At 35.4% G+C, this 17,861-nt stretch overlaps 2 protein-coding genes across 3 annotated transcripts; one reads left to right on the top strand and one right to left on the bottom strand.

Annotated features, from left to right (window-relative positions):
* Positions 1 to 421: 421 nt before the first annotated feature.
* On the top strand, positions 422 to 5,297 carry LOC111623493 (choline O-acetyltransferase-like). Of its 2 annotated transcripts, XM_023366088.1 has the most exons (15): positions 422 to 559; positions 671 to 859; positions 922 to 1,040; positions 1,110 to 1,163; positions 1,243 to 1,408; positions 2,636 to 2,810; positions 2,885 to 3,087; positions 3,277 to 3,377; positions 3,444 to 3,578; positions 4,092 to 4,214; positions 4,296 to 4,434; positions 4,503 to 4,562; positions 4,643 to 4,780; positions 4,853 to 5,070; positions 5,141 to 5,297. In XM_023366088.1, exons 1-15 carry the CDS (start codon positions 488 to 490, stop codon positions 5,178 to 5,180), a joined length of 1,932 nt encoding a protein of 643 aa, XP_023221856.1. In that variant the 5' UTR covers positions 422 to 487; the 3' UTR covers positions 5,181 to 5,297. The 2 variants fall into 2 exon arrangements, 1 of the variants encoding a protein (XP_023221856.1); XR_002756442.1 differs by lacking the exon at positions 5,141 to 5,297 and having other exon boundaries at positions 4,503 to 4,558; positions 4,853 to 4,992.
* Positions 5,298 to 9,854: 4,557 nt separating this feature from the next.
* On the bottom strand, positions 9,855 to 16,797 carry LOC111623495 (choline O-acetyltransferase-like). The gene is made up of 15 exons (XM_023366089.1): positions 16,682 to 16,797; positions 16,383 to 16,571; positions 16,193 to 16,311; positions 16,069 to 16,122; positions 15,829 to 15,997; positions 14,516 to 14,690; positions 14,241 to 14,443; positions 12,060 to 12,160; positions 11,877 to 11,993; positions 10,960 to 11,082; positions 10,736 to 10,874; positions 10,615 to 10,674; positions 10,397 to 10,534; positions 10,108 to 10,325; positions 9,855 to 10,037 (listed from the first exon to the last, which is right to left on the bottom strand). The coding sequence occupies exons 1-15, from the start codon at positions 16,700 to 16,702 to the stop codon at positions 9,998 to 10,000; spliced, it is 1,866 nt and encodes a 621-aa protein (XP_023221857.1). The 5' UTR covers positions 16,703 to 16,797; the 3' UTR covers positions 9,855 to 9,997.
* Positions 16,798 to 17,861: the final 1,064 nt, after the last annotated feature.

Raw genomic sequence — 17,861 nt, 5'->3', positions numbered from 1 at the left:
TCTACTCCCCTCCCCAATGTTTAACTTTCCGTAACATCTATGGACGTCCAACAAAACTAACTGTAATTAATTTACAATATTTTCTTTAAAAAAGTTTGAGTGTCGTCTAAATTGTCATAAGCTTTTACTTGACGAATTCTTTTTAAATCCCAGATGTTTTGTTTGGATTAAAAATATAACAAAAAATCAGATATATAATACGGTTCAACACATACATATATACATAAGTATATGTATAGTGTAAATAGAAAAAAAACTATTTATAGCTAGCAAAGAATTGTATTAAACATATATACTTAACCTTACCTTATCTTAACAGTTATTTCAAATGAAAACACCTGGTGGATCAGGTTATCCAAGAGAAGAAATTCTGGTAGAAGAACTCAAGAAAATCGAAGCGCTAAGTAAGCAGCATTAATATGTACGTATTAATACTGTCAACGCATTATTGTCAAACAACCGACTCTCATTGTTTCAACTTTAACAAATGTCTTCGGCAAGTTGTTGCAAATCGAGCTCCTACGGAAACGAAGAGAAAATGACTGAAATCAAAGAAAGCGTAAGTCTAAATCATCAAATGCGATAAGGAATTTTATATTTTGTATGGTAATTGACGATGCATTCAACAATCATAGTACATTTACATTTGATAAATCATTTTCTCTCGTAGAAACTGCCAAAGCCGCCGGTTCCCGAGCTCTCCGTCACTCTAAACAGATTCTTGGAAGGAATCAAAGCAATCGTCCCCGGTGACAAATACCAGGAAGCTCGTAGATTGGTCGAAGAATATCAAAAGTCGGGCGAAATGCAAAAGCTGCAGGAGTTCTTGAAGAAATATGCAGAAAGCAAAGAAAATTACGTGAGTTTTTCTTCTTTCTCGATAAAAAGTTTTACTGGAAATAATTATAAACGCTTTTGCAGGTAACTGGATTCTGTACGAACGATATGTATTTAAAAAATCCTTTGCCTCTGCCCATCAACTCCAGTCCGTTCTTTCTGCTGCCGAAACAAGAATTCAAAACGGATGACGAAAGATTTCGGTAATGGTTTCTCGTTAATTAGTCATTTCTAAGTAATTTTCTTATCGACGAGTGTGTATTATTTTCCAGATTCATTGCCAAATTTATCATCTTTTCGCTTATGTTTAAGGAAGAAGTTGACAGGTAAACAGACATTTATAACAAGAAACGAATTATTTACACGAAGGAGACTGACCTAAATGATTCGTTTGAATTATTGTAGAGGTAAATTAAAACAGGAATTTGCTGGAGGACAAGGGAAAGGTAATGCGCTTTCCATGGCCACGTATCATCACTTCTTCGAGGCTTACAGGAGACCAGGCGCGATTAAAGACGAGCACATTTTTAGAGAAGGAAACCGATATATCATTGTGGTGTGCAACAATCAGGTAATATGGAAAAGAACAATTTCGTGTCATTATTTTTCGTGTATCTTTAATAATACAATTAAGTGAATGAAACAGAAACCGACTCCATCGTTTTAAATAATTTCGTTCGTTGTCCTTGTAACTTTTCAATATTTTAAGACTGTTTGATTATAAAATATATTACAATAAATTTTTTTATCTATAGGTTCATTTAAATCACCCTGAACCCACGTTAAACACTATTACGGGGGTTCACAGTCTTTTTCTTGCATTGGTCCCATATCGAAAATATTCCTTTCAATCGATTCCCGTGATTTTTTGTCATACGTCAAGTAAATTAATAAGCCAGTAATAAAACTAACCAGATTACGTTCATCTGGATCCCTGAGCATACAGGAATAATTGGAAATCAGTACGCTTTGGCAAAAAGGGGGGCATCTCTCTACGTCCATAGCTTTTTCCTCAAGATTCCGATCACATATATGAAAAGTGTTATATGACTGGCAAAAGGAGTGGACAGACTTTAACACTAGCAGAAAAAACTTTAATTTTCTCCCTTCTGTTCACAAGAGACAACACTATAATTACATTGTGGCGAGTCATATTATCACGCAACGGCTGACCGGGCGTGACAACTTCCCTGCCTATCTCTATCGCTTTAACAAAAAAAAATAGTGATAAGTGTAGTTGCGATGGCACTTCTGGGGGAAACTTAACGCACTACATTCTTGAGTCCCCTTCTACGAAAACCACAGAGCACAGCTGATTCAACACCGCTTACAGAAGGGTAAGTCATGAAACACTGAACTTATTAATAGTCCCGTTTGTTTTCTATACGCGAGTTGTTGTATTTGCTATTTATTCTTCTTTGTTTTGTAATCTATACGGGATGCTTGTTTTGTTTCAACACATGCGAGTAGATATTGTTATTTCTATTGCTGTTATTTTTCTTCACGCCAATTGGATTGTTACCCTTACCTTGTACCAATATACTTCACGCGAACTATTTCGTCTCGACCTGCTGAAAAGGATCTCCACGCGAATTGAAGTGGTTACTATCATTACTTCTTAGTGTAACTTCCTCCTCAAGGAATTGTATGTGTCAACGAGCTCGAATGACACTTCGTGTAAATATTGCACTTATACCTGGTCCTAATTTTTAATATATGCGATGCAAGGTGGGACTGTGAACCCACACCCTTCTACATTTCTCTGCCTTTCATCCTTAACTTTACCTTATCTTAACAGTTATTTCAAATGAAAACACCTGGTGGATCAGGTCATCCAAGAGAAGAAATTCTGGTAGAAGAACTCAAGAAAATCGAAGCGCTAAGTAAGCAGGAGCCACACTATCCGCCAGTGGGTATTCTCACGGCTCTCAATCGAAAAGAATGGGCGACGATAAGAGAACGAATGATCGAAAGTGAGAGAGAAAAGCCAAAAATTTTTTACATATTAAAAATTCTCGATCGTTAACCGAAATTTACGATTACGCAGACGATAATAATAAAGAGTCCATTCACATTATTGAAAATTGCATGTTTGTGGTGTGCATGGACGAATCGAACGAAGGGGCGAGGAAACAAACGACATCGAAGAGCTTTTCGGACGTGAGTTTGGAAGAGATGGCCCACCACATTCTTCACGGCAATAAAAGCGGGCATTCCACCGGTAACAGATGGTTCGATAAATTTATTCAGGTAAAATTTATTCATTGCAAACAAATAATAAAAAAAGTCGAATAGTTTTATTTATATTCGTGTCACCTGCGTTGTCATTTTGCTTTTGAATTTCAACATGATGAAATTGAAAGTTGTAAATGAAATACAATTATCTACTTTGCATATAAAATTGTATGTAAATCGAAGTTTACTCTTGACGTTTTGTAGTTTATTGTGACCAAAAATGGTGTTAACGGAATTGTGATCGAACATTCGATGTCGGAAGGGATCACAGTTTTAAGATTCTGTGAAAATTTTTTGGATTTCTTGTAAGACATTTTTATCTTTTGAATTAAATATAAGGAATGGAAGTTAAGTGATTAATGTATTTACAGGGAAAATGATGAGCCCTGGCTCTCTGGTGTTATCAGACGATCAACGGAAGATTACGTGACAGTTAGAAGACTTGCGTGGAATATCAGTGAACCTCTCGCAGAAGAGTTGAAAAAGGCATCGGCCGTCACAGACGCGTAAGATACTCTAATTTTGACGATCCGTAAATAATAATTAAGTGCATTTCGTAATTATAAAGACACTGATTTATTTCCGTATAAAATCTTTCACACGGCTCATTTAGCGAACATAGTTAAGGCGTGTTGCGGGGTCGTTCATAGTATTATATTGTTGCATTTTTGCGTATCCAGCTCTAGCCAGATTCCTTCAAAGATTTTCCAACAGATTAAGATCGGAAGATACAGAAGCTTTGAAGGACGTTCCGTTGATTTATTTTCATTGCATCGATCTCTTAGTCTAATAAAGCAGCTATTACAATAAATGACCGCTTTAACTTTCTAATAATTGCTCGTGCCGAGTAAGTTTCACGAATATGAGCAACAATTTCACTTTTCCTTTAGTCAATTAAGGGTTTACCTCGGACAATGGCATGAAATCAGTGATTATAATTAATTTCCGAAATCTTAAATTTTTAAAGACAATTATTATCCGAAGGACGTATAAATATTGTCTGTAAACATTATTTTCAGATTAATCGATACGCTGGAACTCAATGTTTTTATATTTGACAAATACGGCAAAGGTTTTCCGAAGAAACAAAAAATCAGTCCCGATGTGTTCATTCAGTTGTGTTTGCAGTTGACATACTTCAGGTTTGTTTAATCGACGATTCTCTTTTCTTTAATGCCTGTTTGAGTGTAACTAAATCAGCGATGCTCTTGTTTTCTTATTAGAACGCATGGCAAAGTGACGGCCACTTACGAAAGTGCCGCGTTGAGGATATTCAGATTCGGTCGCTTCGACAACATCCGCGCTTCCAGCCAAGAGGCTTTTGATTTCTCAAAGTCCATGTTAGATCCTTCTCAGAGTCAGGTCAGTCGAATGCTAATTTCTCAATTATTACAAAATCTTATTCAAATTGACTCGTTCGATATCTTTAGGCTGAAAAATGGACGAAATTTCAAAAAGCCGTGAAAAAGCAAACCGAAATTCTTCTCTACGTAAGTAGTAAAGAGCCATAAATGAATCAACAGAATTACTTATCAATTTTATGATTGTGATAATATTTGTTATCGCTCAGACAATCAACGGAGAAGGACCGGATAACCATCTTCTGTGCTTAAAGGAAATGGCTGCTCTGCACGGCTTAGAAGAACCGGCACTTTATCAAACAGATTATTACAAAGAGTATCTGAATTTCCGATTAGTCACCAGTCAGGTCGGACATTTTTCTATTTGCGTTGATTAAGTTTTAACAATTTGAAGAGAATTAATTGATTGGCTTTTGTAGCTTCCAACGACGTACAACATCAAAGTTGGATACGGTCCCGTGATGCCCGATGGATACGGTTGTTCGTACAATCCACAAGAGGATCGTATCGTCTTTTGCATTTCGTCGTTCAAAAACGACCCCTCGACCGACTCGGAGAAATTTGCACAGAACCTGGAAGTGAGTTTGATGGAGTTGAAGGAGCTTTGTGAGAGTGGGAAGACTGCAGTTTCCACCAGGTTGTTCTTTGTTGTTTAACAATTCGTTGGTGTTTTAGACAATTGAATTACTCACGTGATGTCGTTTTAGCTCATCGAGAAAGGCTGCAGTTAAAGCCGAAGCAAAGTAATTGAATGAAGAAAAATGTTAGACTAATCGGATGTTTTCGGTTTACGCCGCAGAGTTTCTGCTTCAAAATTACTTAATAATAATGATTTAAAATTCATTTAATAAATTTCACTAAAAGCATTCGTTTTTCGCTTTATTTATTTTATCGGAATTTAAGGAATCGTAGATTTAGCGTTTTCATAAATTTTTAATATAAAAAAATTTGACAGTAATTTACCAATCTTTAATTCGATATGACAATGTTTGAAATACGAAAAATAAATACGAATTTTTTATACTATCGATTTTCGCCAATATTAAAAAAAAAAACAAAAGATAGTTCGTTGATTATTCAAAGTTTTCTTATGTTTATTTGAAATGTAACTCGTGTCGTATCTGAAATCGTACCCATTATAAGATTCCCAAATGGTTCTGGTATGATTTAAGAAATTACTTTGTCTTTACGCACTCTAAAGGCAACCTCAATGGCAAGAGAAGAAAATAAACGGAAATGAGTTGCTGAAAAATACAAACAATAGAAATAGTATTTAAACACGTTACTAAAGAAATATAGGCTTTATTTGTTTTTGTTTCATTTTATTCTTAGATACGACTTACGCTGTAGGTGGTCGTACCGATTGTAGTTTAATTAGTTTTGTTAATTAATTTCGTATAAAAATGTACAGGTGTATGGAACTTTATCGTAATAAATTACTACAATGTTCATAAAACTTTCGAATAAAACAAATGATTCTTCTTTTATTTAATAGATCTAACAATTTTTACTCGGTGTTTCTTATTGGGTAAGACACGCGCAACCCTCTCCTAAATTTAGTGGAAGGTTGATCGTGTATTGCACCTATAAAGAGAAATTTGTTTAAAGTAAGAGAAACACTTCTGTAAAAGACAACCGTTTGTCTTATATAATAAACATGTTTAAGTATTAAAAGTGATAATTATCCTAAATTAAGTACAACACTTGTGTGAGATACGGAATTTTAGTAACGAAAATCCCGCTCTTTTATAACAAAAAAATTTATTAATTCGCTTTCGTTTATGTAACGAATTAGAAAAAAAAAACGATCTTAGCCGGGAATGTGTAAACCTTCCTGTCATAACTATCAACATTTATTGTTCTCTGCAGAACTTGCAGCTCATCTTGCAGAAAAGTTTACAGTTAGCATCCAACTTTCGTCACTTGTTTTAGATCCCAGGAACACCTATAACCTTTAACTCGTGAACATCCGATCACGTGGTGGAAATTCCCCACGAAAACTTATAAAAAACAGTTCTTACCCCCTCTCGGGGGAGTGTCTTAACGAACGCCGGACCGACGACATCGCACCGATTTTCCGAACCCGCCGAATTCCGATTTACGATCGTCGATAACAGATCATGGCCAAAGTCGCGAACTTTTTAAATTTGTGCTTTAGTGGCTAAAAGACCCTTTATTTGAACATTTAAGTGCCTCCAGGGATTTACTCGTCACGGAACCTACAAAGAGGTATGAAAAGCGTGAAACTCTCTCTCTCGAGCATATTAAGCGGTTTAAAAACGCAATTTGTGTAGTCTTTTAATTGTCCATTTTAATTTTCTATTAAATTCTTGTTCTATATTTGTTATAAATGGTAGACTCCTTTACTCGATCACGCCCTTCACCTTATCGTCGACCCCAAAAAAACTCTCCTTCCACTCTCCTGACATCTGAGTCCCAACCAAAGGGACCGTTATCGTAAAACAAGCTATCCTGACAGTGAGCAGGTTTAACGACTTGTTGTCCGTACAGGGAGAGTCGACGATTCCCGATCTCCCCGGCGGTTCACACTTGTAATATCTAAGGAAATTATGACCGGATCGAAGTAAATTCCTGGAAGCAGTTCACGAAGTGCTTGCAATTTTAGCAAATCACAAAATGATTTGTCGTATTCGGTGTTACCGGTACTCTTGTACGTGATACACGGATTGGTGTTATATGTTTGTATGCCGTATGGAAGTGTCTTTGTTCGTATTGTGGTTAAGTCAATTGGAAAAATGCAAACGACAAAGTGAACATATATTTTGTCTGTTTCTGGTGTTGGAGACAGAAGAAAACTCGATGAAATGAAAATACATTTATGGATGTATGAAAGTGATGTGAAAGCAACCGACATCGCAGCCAACCTAGGAATTTGACGCGTACACATACATTTGAGTCCATGTAGGACAACACGCTCCAATAAAAATGGCATACTAAATGAAACTTTTATCATACAAACAGGACGAAAAGTGCAATATATTACCAAAATTAAATCGTCCTGGTTTAATTAAAAGAATTCAACAGTGAAAAAAATGATATTAGCGAGTAATATTTTTAAATGCGATCACTAATTACCGATCGGGCCCACCAGTGGCCAAACTGTTCCGTTCCCGATCACAGAGTTCGGTGGTGAATTCGCTCTTCGCTAGGACGGGCTGGCCACGTGGAGTTTTTCGGGTTTTCTCCACGTTTGTAACGCCCGAATAGGAACCAGTTACCCTTAAAAGAGCTCCCGAGAAGCATCATTCCTAGGCAGATTGTCCAAGTGTTCCGTTGCCGTAACTTAATAACCAAACAAACAAAGCTAATTATCGATCGCTTTAACAAACATATTTCTTGTAATTTCGAACCCGACTCTCGGGTTGAACAAAATGTACCACATACCAGGAATACGTGTACACTTTGTTCAACGTTGTTTTGTACTACTCCATTTTCCAAAGAATTTTATATTTTCTTTAGTTGCCTTTTCCTAAAACATTCTTAAAATCTTAATCCTTTTATGTTGTAACTTAATATTAAGAAAGGAAACACAGTTCCAGTCTTTTAGAATTTTACCTTATTTCATTAAATTTCTTTTTTTAATTTAAATCCCTTTCACTATTTTGTAAATTATTTCTCTTGTAAGTATTATTTCTGTTATAGATAGCAGGGAATTGTATTAAAAGTATCGTATGTATTAATATTGTCAACGCATTATTGGGGGACAAGTTCGAAGATTACGGACATAAATTACTTCTATCTCGCCATTCTATCATTAAAAATAGTTCATTAAGTATGTAAAAAAAGAAACTTTAATATTTGTAGCGTAGTAAACACTAGTATTGTGTTTTATTCCAAAGACACATGGCAAGTTTTCCATCAAATTCCTTTATTAGTCGAGTCGATACGGATTATCGTCAATGGGAATTTGGGCAAGATGGAATAGTTTCCATGTAGCAAGCGCAATTATTTTGATTTCTGTTATGAATTTATCTAACTAATTGAGGATGTAATTGTTTCTAGATGGTGAATAAGTATATAAGAAAGAGCAACAGAGGTTCTTGGACTGAAGAAACTGCAGATGGCGATGAATGAAGGTTTTGTGTATTATGTGGAGAACCATATTTGGAACCGCCCACAGATGACTGGATACAGTGTCCAGTGTGTTGTGGTTGGGCACATGCACTATGCACAGACACAAAAGATGGATGTTTTTCGTGTGTCAATTGTAAAATGTACGGATATCCTAGGTATTCCATCTTGCCTTCAGTGTGAGGGCAAGATGGAATTTTTTTACGTTTTTACTTCATGATTCCTAATAGGTTTTATGCTTAATATTAATTATTTTTAATTACACAGTTTTTTAACCATCTAAGATCTCTGTCGAGACTGATTAAAATAAAAGCTTTATATTATGTTGTTTTATGTTTTTTTTACATCATAAAGTTAAACCTTCCATCCTGCCCTCCCTTCCCCTACTCGTTTCGGGCTTTGCCCCTATTCAGTCAACGAAAATACAATATATATATTTTAACTTATTACAGTAGAGAATTTACATAAAACAATTAGTACATAAACGATATATAGACGTACCATTTTGGTTACACTTTGTATAATTTAAAAACATATAAAATTTGCTTTAATCTTTGTAAAACTAGTATATATTATAAATTAAAAGGTTAAAATATTCTAAAATCTTCTCTTTTAGGCATATTTCGATACAACACAACTGTAAAAATTTTTTTAGCTGTTTCCTCCCCCTTTTTACCTTCCACCCTCTTTTTTTTTCTTATGCGCTGCTATCTTAAGTGTTGCCATGTATGACGTTCGATAGAAGAATAAAAAAAAATTTATTATAAAAATATTATTTATAATATACTAATCCAGTTTTCGTTTATTTTAAGACTTAAGTTTTTATTTATACTGTCTTTTTTCTGTATATTTTTGTTTCTCCTATGTAATGTTTTTTGTTTGCGCAGGTACACGGAATTTTGTATACTACACCTTGGTTTTCGGTCGGTATTTGCTGGTTTTTCTTCTGCTTCGAAATTAACAGTCTGCTTTCCATTTTTTGATATCATAGTGCTAATTTGTAGTTTATTTTTTCTATTTATGCGCTGATTTGTTCATATCTATTTTATTTACAAACGACAGTTTTACATCTTTTAATAGTGAAATATCAATAATAAGAACTGAAATTGAAGTAAGGTATTTGCAGCAAATCGAAAATTACCGAACATCGCCCGAAATTATTAATTAACTCTTTAATATTGTAGAAAAGCTATAATATAAAGAATAAATATTAATTTTTCTTATGTCAAACGTCTTCGTATTGTATCAAAATCTACTGAATTGCCGTCAATTTTCTTATATCATCTCTTTATGAGAACGACAAATCTACCTTATTATTGAAAAACTGTATATTACATAAATTACGGTCAGGTGAGTAAAACGAACAAGGAAAGTTTTCGTAAATTTATTAAACCGATTTTAAATCATTATTAAAATAATTTTGATGCAAAAACACTGCAGATTAAACCGCAAGAAAACTCCTTTTTATTCCATTACTTTGTTTCGGCTTTAACTGCAGTCTTTGTCGGTGAGCTAAAACAACACCACGTGAGTAATTCAATTCTTTAAAACACCAACGAATAGTTAAAAAACAAAGAATCACCTGGTGGAAACTGCAGTCTCTCCACTCTTACAAAGCTCCTTTACCTCCAACAAACTTACTTGCAGGTTCTGTGCAAACTTCTCCGAGTCCGTCGAGGGGTTGTTTTTGAACGACGAAATGCAAAAGATAATACTATACTCCTGTGGATTGTACGAACATCCGTATCCGTCGGGCACTACGGGACCGTATCCAACTGTGATGTTGTACGTCGTTGGAACCTACAAAAAGCCAATCAATTAATTTTCTTCCACTCGCTAACACTTAATCAATAAACAGAAAGATGTCCTACCTGACTGGTGGCTAAGCGGAAATCCAAAAACTCTTTGTAATAATCTGTTTGATAAAGTGCGGGTTCTGGTAAACCGTGCAGAGCAGCCATTTCCTTTAAGCACAGAAGATGGTTATCCGGTCCTTCTCCGTTGATTGTCTGAGCGATGACACATATTATCACAATCATAAAATTGATAAGTAATTCTGATAATTTATTTACTGTTGTTTACTACTTACGTAGAGAAGCATTTCGGTTTGCTTTTTAACGGCTCTTCGGAATTTATCCAATTTTTCAGCCTAAAGATAAGTCAATAAGAATAAGGATTTGTAATAATTAAAAAATTTGCAATCGACTGACCTGACTCAGGGAAGGATCTAACATGGACTTTGAGAAATCCAAAGCCTCTTGGCTGGAAGCGCGGATGTTGTCGATGCGACCGAATCTGAATTTCCTCAAAGCGGCACTTTCGTAAGTGGCCGTCATTTTTCCATGCATTCTGATGACAAAATAACAGCGTCGTTGATTTAATTAATTACACTCAAACAGGCATTAAAGGAAAGTGAATCGTCGTCTAAACGAACCTGTAGTACGTCAACTGCAAACACAACTGAATGAACACATCGGGACTGATTTTTTGTTTCCTCGGAAAATTTTTGCCGTAATAGTCAAATATAAAAACAGTGAGTTCCAGCGTGTCGATTAATCTGAAAATAATGTTTACAGACAATATTTATACCTCCTTCGGAAAATAATTGTCTTTAGTGGTGAAATGAAATAAAGCTGTAAAGTTTATCTTCGAATTTTGAATCACGTTGCATATATATCAATTTAAAATTTATATATATGCAGCGTGATTCAAAATTCGAAGATAAACTTAGCTGCGCACCCGTTGCACCTACGTTGTGTTGACACTCGTTGTTATTAAATAACAACGAGTGTCAACATAACGTAGGTGCAACGGGTGCGCAGCTAACGAGAGACTCCTAAAATGTGTTTCGAAAAATGATTTTTAAAAAGAATTATATTCAAATATTAAATTTTGCTGTATGGAATTGGCTATGATCCACAAATAACTTGAAATTATTTTAGGCTGTTAATGAACTGTGTTGAACTGACAAATGAATTAAATAATAAATATTTTTAGAAGTCGAATTTGTCCAAGGACTTCTTAAAAAGAACAGAAAAATTGAGCCGAGATTGCATCTATGATTTCCATCGAGTTTCTTTCGATAAATTATGTTAGTTTTCACGTCTGTGAACTGATTGAATAAAAAAAAATCTACTAAATAGTACATCAGCATCGAATGATGGCAATTTTCTGTAAATAAATGTCTTTTCACACTTAAACACCACATACTTAGTCATTTTACATGTGGTTTTACGTATCGTAACTCGTAAGAAATTACGTAAACAAAGCGTAAACTGACATCTTTTTGTTTGTTCTCTGACCGTTAGTAATAATTATTATTCGCGGATCGTCAAAATTACAATATCTTACGCGTCTGTGACGGCCGATGCATTTCTGATTTCCTTTTCGAGAGGTTTATTGAGGTCCCAAATGAGTCTTTTGACTCTCAATAGATCGTCGGATGATCTCTTCGGCTGATCTTTTCTCCTGCAAAAATTATAAACACTTTACTTCCATTCCCAATATTTAATTTAACAGATAAAACAATCTTACACAAAATCCAGAAATTCTTCGCAGAATCTTAAAACTGTAATCCCTTCCGACACCGAACGTTCGATCACAATTCCGTTCACGCCATTTTTCGTCACGATAAACTACAGAAAGGCGAGAGTAAACAATCGGGCATCGATTTATGTACCATGTTATAGTAAAATTAGAGAAATACAGTTAATTTAGAATTTTCTTTTAATCAACTTGAAATTCAGACTTATGACAAAACAAGATGACAATCAAGTGAAATTAATATAAAAAAAAGTGTTCATTCTTTTGTATTCGTACACAAACTGCTCGATATACTTTGGTTTAGTGTATTAGTACCTGGTGAGCGTACCAGCAAGTTCCCCCGACTTCAGTGCAACACCATTGTCTACTAGACCGGGTATGTTCAACCCGCGGTTCACTGCACCTTAAATTTTTTAAGTACATGTTCATTTATTTTGATAAAGTGTATCGTAAAATTTATTCTCGTTTCACTGGATACAGTTTGATGTCGTAACGACGTAATAACGACGGTGCTAGAAAATTGTTTTATCTAGAAAACTGTTACGCGTGTGGTGTACTACATATTGTGGTAAACAATTCTCACCAAAAGTATATAACACTTTGATTTTCAAACACCGCATTTCCACGGTGTATTCTCACGATGTCTGTGATTTTTTTATGTGATTTGCACATTGAAATAAGCCCACGCTTTGTGACTGAAGAGCGTTTACCACCGGTTGCTACAGCGCTGAATATTTTGCTATAAGACAAATACTAACAATGAATTCTGATTTTGTAGCGGCGCAATGCATTTGAAAAGTAACTTTTCTCGTTGCATTGTCTCGTCTCATAGCGTCTGTTGATAGTTTTTCAAGGGTCATGACGATTTACCTATAATGTTCCTCGAATGTGGCGATACTTTTATATTTTTGAGACCAACGGGTTTCACACAGCATTAGTATATTTGGTATGGATTTTCGACAAACGACCGATTCTCGGACGATCTTATTATTTCTTTTATTGCGGCGACCGTATTTCGTATCACCGCTACTAGAGATGACGTGTGAGATTTCGCGAATTCGTGCAAATCTTTATACTCTTTGCCGTACAATACTATTATAATCTATTGACCTATAATTTATCGTTTGACTAAATGAGCCAGGGTAGGGCAAGCTGTTCCACTGTGGCTACGCCCCTGAACCACATCCTAACATAAAATGCTGGAGGGTGTCGACAGAATCATACACACAAAGGTCACTATCAACCAGGTGGAACGACTAAATCACCATGTCCATCTAACATTTGGAAGGAATAATAATTTTGCTCAATTCAATTTGCTTTCAACCTCTTATTTATATTGGGGGAAAACCCAATATAAATAAGACGTGTGATCCTCCCTTTAGAACACCCGTTCCACTGATCTCGCCACATGCCTTATACGAGACCTCAGTTTTCTTTGTCTTGGCAAAGCTATCTGTTCCGTCCTACACCACTCCTCAATAGATGAAAACCGTGCCTTTACTTATACGAATATTATAACACCACTTATCTAACTCTAAGTCAATAGGTAAAAGCCCAATAATTACCTTATAACTACCGTAGAAGTAGTACTTTACTCTTTAGTTAAAATTAATAGGACTATTCTTTGGGCCCTTTTTATTTTTTAACTTACGATAGCCTTTTCGAAGGACATGCCGTACTAAAATACCGTACATAAATGGAATTAAAAACAAACCTTTATATAAAATACAAAATCCTGAAGCTGAAGCGCCATTCCTTCTTAATTTTCTGGTATAGCATGCAGAAGCTTAGTACACCGTTCAGTGATATAAGTAACGTGTAGCGTTATACTCACACCGGCCCCGATTACACCATTTAACGGAGTCTGCTCACATTATAACCTTATCATTCAGCCTGACTGTCGGCGGCCGTTCTTCTCTGGTGCTACATTTTAAGAGTATCGCCACCGACTTAACCACAGACAATTGTATCGCCACCGACTTAACCACTAGCCAATTTTGCAATTTTACCATCCACTTTTCACTAGGAGTCCAGCTCACTCCTCGATTTACCGGATATTATTCAAACCATATCGTCGGTGTAAGCAATAACCCAACGCGACACTCGGTTAAAATCATTAAGACACCGTCAACTTCTTAACAGTGTTAGTTGTTTGCAATGAATCAATTTTACCTGAATAAATTTATCGAACCATCTGTTACCGGTGGAATGTTCGCTTTTATTGCCGTGAAGGATGTGGTTGGCCATTTGTCCCATCCTCTCCTTTGAAATGCTATCCCATCTTGTTGGTTTCCACAGGTTTTCGTTCGATTCGTCCATGCACACCACAAACAAACAGTTTTCAATAATTTGAATGGATTCTTTATTATTTTTATCTGCGTATTCGTAAATTTGAGTTAACGATCGAGAATTTTTAATATCTAAAAAATTGTTCGGTTTGCTCTCACTTTCGATCATGCGTTCTCTTATGCTTGCCCATTGTTTTCGATTGAGAGCCGTGAGAATACCCACTGGCGGATAGTGTGGCTCCTGCTCACTGAGAATATCGATTTTCTGGAGTTTTTCTACCAGAGCTTTTTCACTTGGAAGAGCTATTCTACCGGGTATCATCAACACAAATAACTGTTAAACAACAACAAAGAAATTATACGTAGGAACATAAAGCCGTGAAAACCACCCGGCAAAAGGCACTGGAAAACGAAAGATTTGACTAACAAAGTTCGTTTTGAAAATATAGTTGAGCATGGAAAATCTACGAATGGAAAATACAGAAAAATAGCAGTGTTCGACACAATAGAATTGCTCGTTCTGCCGTCTCACAGTCTACACTTCAACGAGGTTGTTTTCTTCGCGTTTAGACAAATAAAAAAAATGTATACAAAATGACACATTCGGTATCACGAAAGATTATAAAAGAATTAATTTCTGAATTCTTAAAATAGTAATTTTATGTTCCAGAACAGAAAATTTATTCAGAAACCTAAATAAATCGAAATCTTCTTAAATTAGATTGTTTTCCCCTGTATTTTGTTAGGTGTTGTACTAATGTATAATATCAGAAAATATTTGCAACATTTCCTCGTTTCCAAATAACGTTTTGTGTCAGTTTCTAATAAACTTCATTCGAAATTTAATACTTTTCGTCCATTTACAAAAGCGTGAAATATTATAACCACTAACTTTAAATCACTTAATATCTCATTAGCAGCGATTGTCTTAAAATGTAAAAACTTGCATTGAATTAATATGATAGGCAATGTTCCCAAATGGAATTGTTTCCGGGATAAGGACGCTATTTACGTATTAAAAACACGAAGAAAATCTGAAAAAGTCCCAGCTTCCACCTCGTTTCGACTCGCACGCAAATATTAACAATGTCTACTTCTCGTAGAAATTGCGAAAATTATATGAGGTAGGTTTCGAAAGTTGGGAACAGTCCGATCAGAGAAATCATCAATAATCAGAATAGCAGTACTAACATCGATCACTTGGTGTTATCGACGCTTTTAATAGTGCGAATAACTGTGATCATGTAATATTCCGAATTAGTCGTTTGTAATTAAATCGTATCTATCGATATCGAATAATACAGTCAACGTTTTTATATAGAAATAATAAATGTAACAAACAATAGCAGTATATGCATATGCAAAAAGATATAATATATAATGTATGCAGTAATAAAGTGACAAGCTCGATATATCGAAAAGTTATAAAGAAGATAAATGAAATTGTTTTCTTTATTCAGTAAAAGTCTTACCTGATTGTTGCAGATCACAATGATATGTCTGCTGCCGCCTTCACTAAAAACGTGCTCGTCTTTAGTCGCGCCTGGTCTTCTGTAAGCCGTGAAGAAGTGATGATACGTGGCCATGGAAAGCGCATTCCCTTTCTTTTGTCCCCCAGAAAATTCTTGTTTTAATTCACCGCTGCAACAAATGAGTCATCTTAGTCACAGTTTCCTTATTGGAAATCTTGTTTATAATTAATGTCCGTTTACCTGTCAACTCTTTGCTTGAACATAAGCGAAAAGATGATAAATCTCGCTATAAATCTGTGAAATAATCCACAGTCATCAATAGGAAAAATTACTTATGAATAATTATTTTACGAGAAACCATTACCGAAATCTTTTCTCATTTGAATGAAATTCTTGCTTCGGCAGCAGGAAAAATGGACTGGAGTTGATAGGCAGAGGCAAAGGATTTTTTAAATACATATCGTTCAGCCACAACTCGGTTACCTGGAAAAGATGTATATTTGTGTATTGTTATTTGTAGTGAGACGGCTTGTCGAGAAAGAATAAAAACTCACGTAATTTTCGTGGTTTTCTGCATATTCCTTCAAGAACTGCTGCAGGTTTTGCATTTCGCCCGACGTTTGATATTCTTCGACCAATGTACGAGCTTCCTCGTATTTGTCACCGGAAACAATTGCTTTGATTCCTTCCAAGAATCTGTTTAGGGTGACGGAGAGCTCGGGAACCGACGGCTTTGGCAATTCCTACAAAAGAAAATGATTTATTAAATGTAATTGCGCAATGCTTGTTGAATGCATCGTCAATTACGATACAAAATATATCAACTTTATCTTAATTGTCAACTTAGACTCACAATTTCTTTTATTTCCGCCATTTTCGCTTTGTTTCTGTAGAAAGAGTTCGAATTGCAACTTGTTAATTTGCTGAAGACTTGTTAAAGTTAAAACAATGCGAATCGGTTGTTGCACAATAATGCATTAATAATACATCTTGTATTTTTGACTGTATGTTAATAGTTTTTATTTACCGTTCATATATTCATATATATATATTAATAGACATTTTGTGTATTGCTTCGTTTCAACTTGCAGAGTAGGTTGGCCGCGTGGGCAAGGTTACATCCTATTTTGTTGTATAACCCCGTATAGAATCTGAACGGGTTGAAAACCCCCACCAATTTATCAGATATGGTGAAAGAGATATCTCAGTTGTCATCTCTTACCGCTCCACAGCTTTGTTTCGGGCACGTGGAACCCACAATAAACGTTTGACAAGAATTGATGTGAAAATAAAATTTTCAGAGGAATATAAATTCTAATTTAAATATATAAATACGCATTCTTCTTTTATTTCTTTACAGCGCGCTGTCGCCCNTTCCCTATCGTCAAATGTCACAGCACGCCCCCGGTGACCCGGTATAGAATCTGAACGGGTTGAAAAACACCGCCAATTTATCAGATGTGGTGGAAGAGATACGTCGGTCGCCATCCCTTAGCACTCCACAGCTTTGTTTCGGGCACGTGGAACCCACAATGAACGTTTGACAGGAATTGATGTGAAAATAAAATTTTCAGAGGAATATAAATTCTAATTTAAATATATAAATACGCATTCTTCTTTTATTTTTTTACAGCAGGGTGTCGCCCTAAAACTACCTGATAACATTTATTTGTCTCCGAATAATAAAAGATTTACTATATTTTCTGTGAACATAACATTGTAATAAATTAAATCTCTAGCTTAAATCATTCCATTTTTTTTCTCGATTTCAATATTTTCTCATTTACCCGAAAGCAAAAAAAAAGAGGCAAAATTAAGTAGACAAAGTACAGTATGATTACAATTAAACTGAACCTATTGAGGCAAGAAAATTAAAAATTTCGTGCCTCAATAGGCACGAAAATCAATCTTCAATTATTGTGTCAAACTTTTCACGAACTTTTATACAATGCAGTGGCGTACCGTGGGTGTCAGCCGCCCAAGGCGGAAGAAAATTTCGCCCCCTTATTTAGGTATTTCAATATAAAAGACCA

The sequence above is a fragment of the Centruroides sculpturatus genome, unplaced genomic scaffold (assembly GCF_000671375.1).
Source record: "Centruroides sculpturatus isolate CEXI.00-Female unplaced genomic scaffold, Cexi_2.0 scaffold278, whole genome shotgun sequence".
Classification (NCBI taxonomy): domain Eukaryota; kingdom Metazoa; phylum Arthropoda; class Arachnida; order Scorpiones; family Buthidae; genus Centruroides; species Centruroides sculpturatus.
This window is presented reverse-complemented; position numbering and strand designations above follow the sequence as displayed.

What these genes read in the sequence shown, in the direction of transcription:
- LOC111623493 (XM_023366088.1), top strand. Translation starts at nt 488, where the DNA reads ATGTCTTCGGCAAGTTGTTGCAAATCGAGCTCCTACGGAAACGAAGAG. An exon ending in TTTAAGGAAGAAGTTGACAG is followed by an intron (nt 1,164 to 1,242) that starts GTAAACAGACAT and finishes GAATTATTGTAG; the next exon opens with AGGTAAATTAAAACAGGAAT. An exon ending in TCCGATTAGTCACCAGTCAG is followed by an intron (nt 4,781 to 4,852) that starts GTCGGACATTTT and finishes TGGCTTTTGTAG; the next exon opens with CTTCCAACGACGTACAACAT.
- LOC111623495 (XM_023366089.1), bottom strand. Translation starts at nt 16,702, where the DNA reads ATGGCGGAAATAAAAGAAATT. An exon ending in TCAAATGAGAAAAGATTTCG is followed by an intron (nt 16,123 to 16,192) that starts GTAATGGTTTCT and finishes ATTATTTCACAG; the next exon opens with ATTTATAGCGAGATTTATCA. An exon ending in TTCAAGCAAAGAGTTGACAG is followed by an intron (nt 15,998 to 16,068) that starts GTAAACGGACAT and finishes CATTTGTTGCAG; the next exon opens with CGGTGAATTAAAACAAGAAT.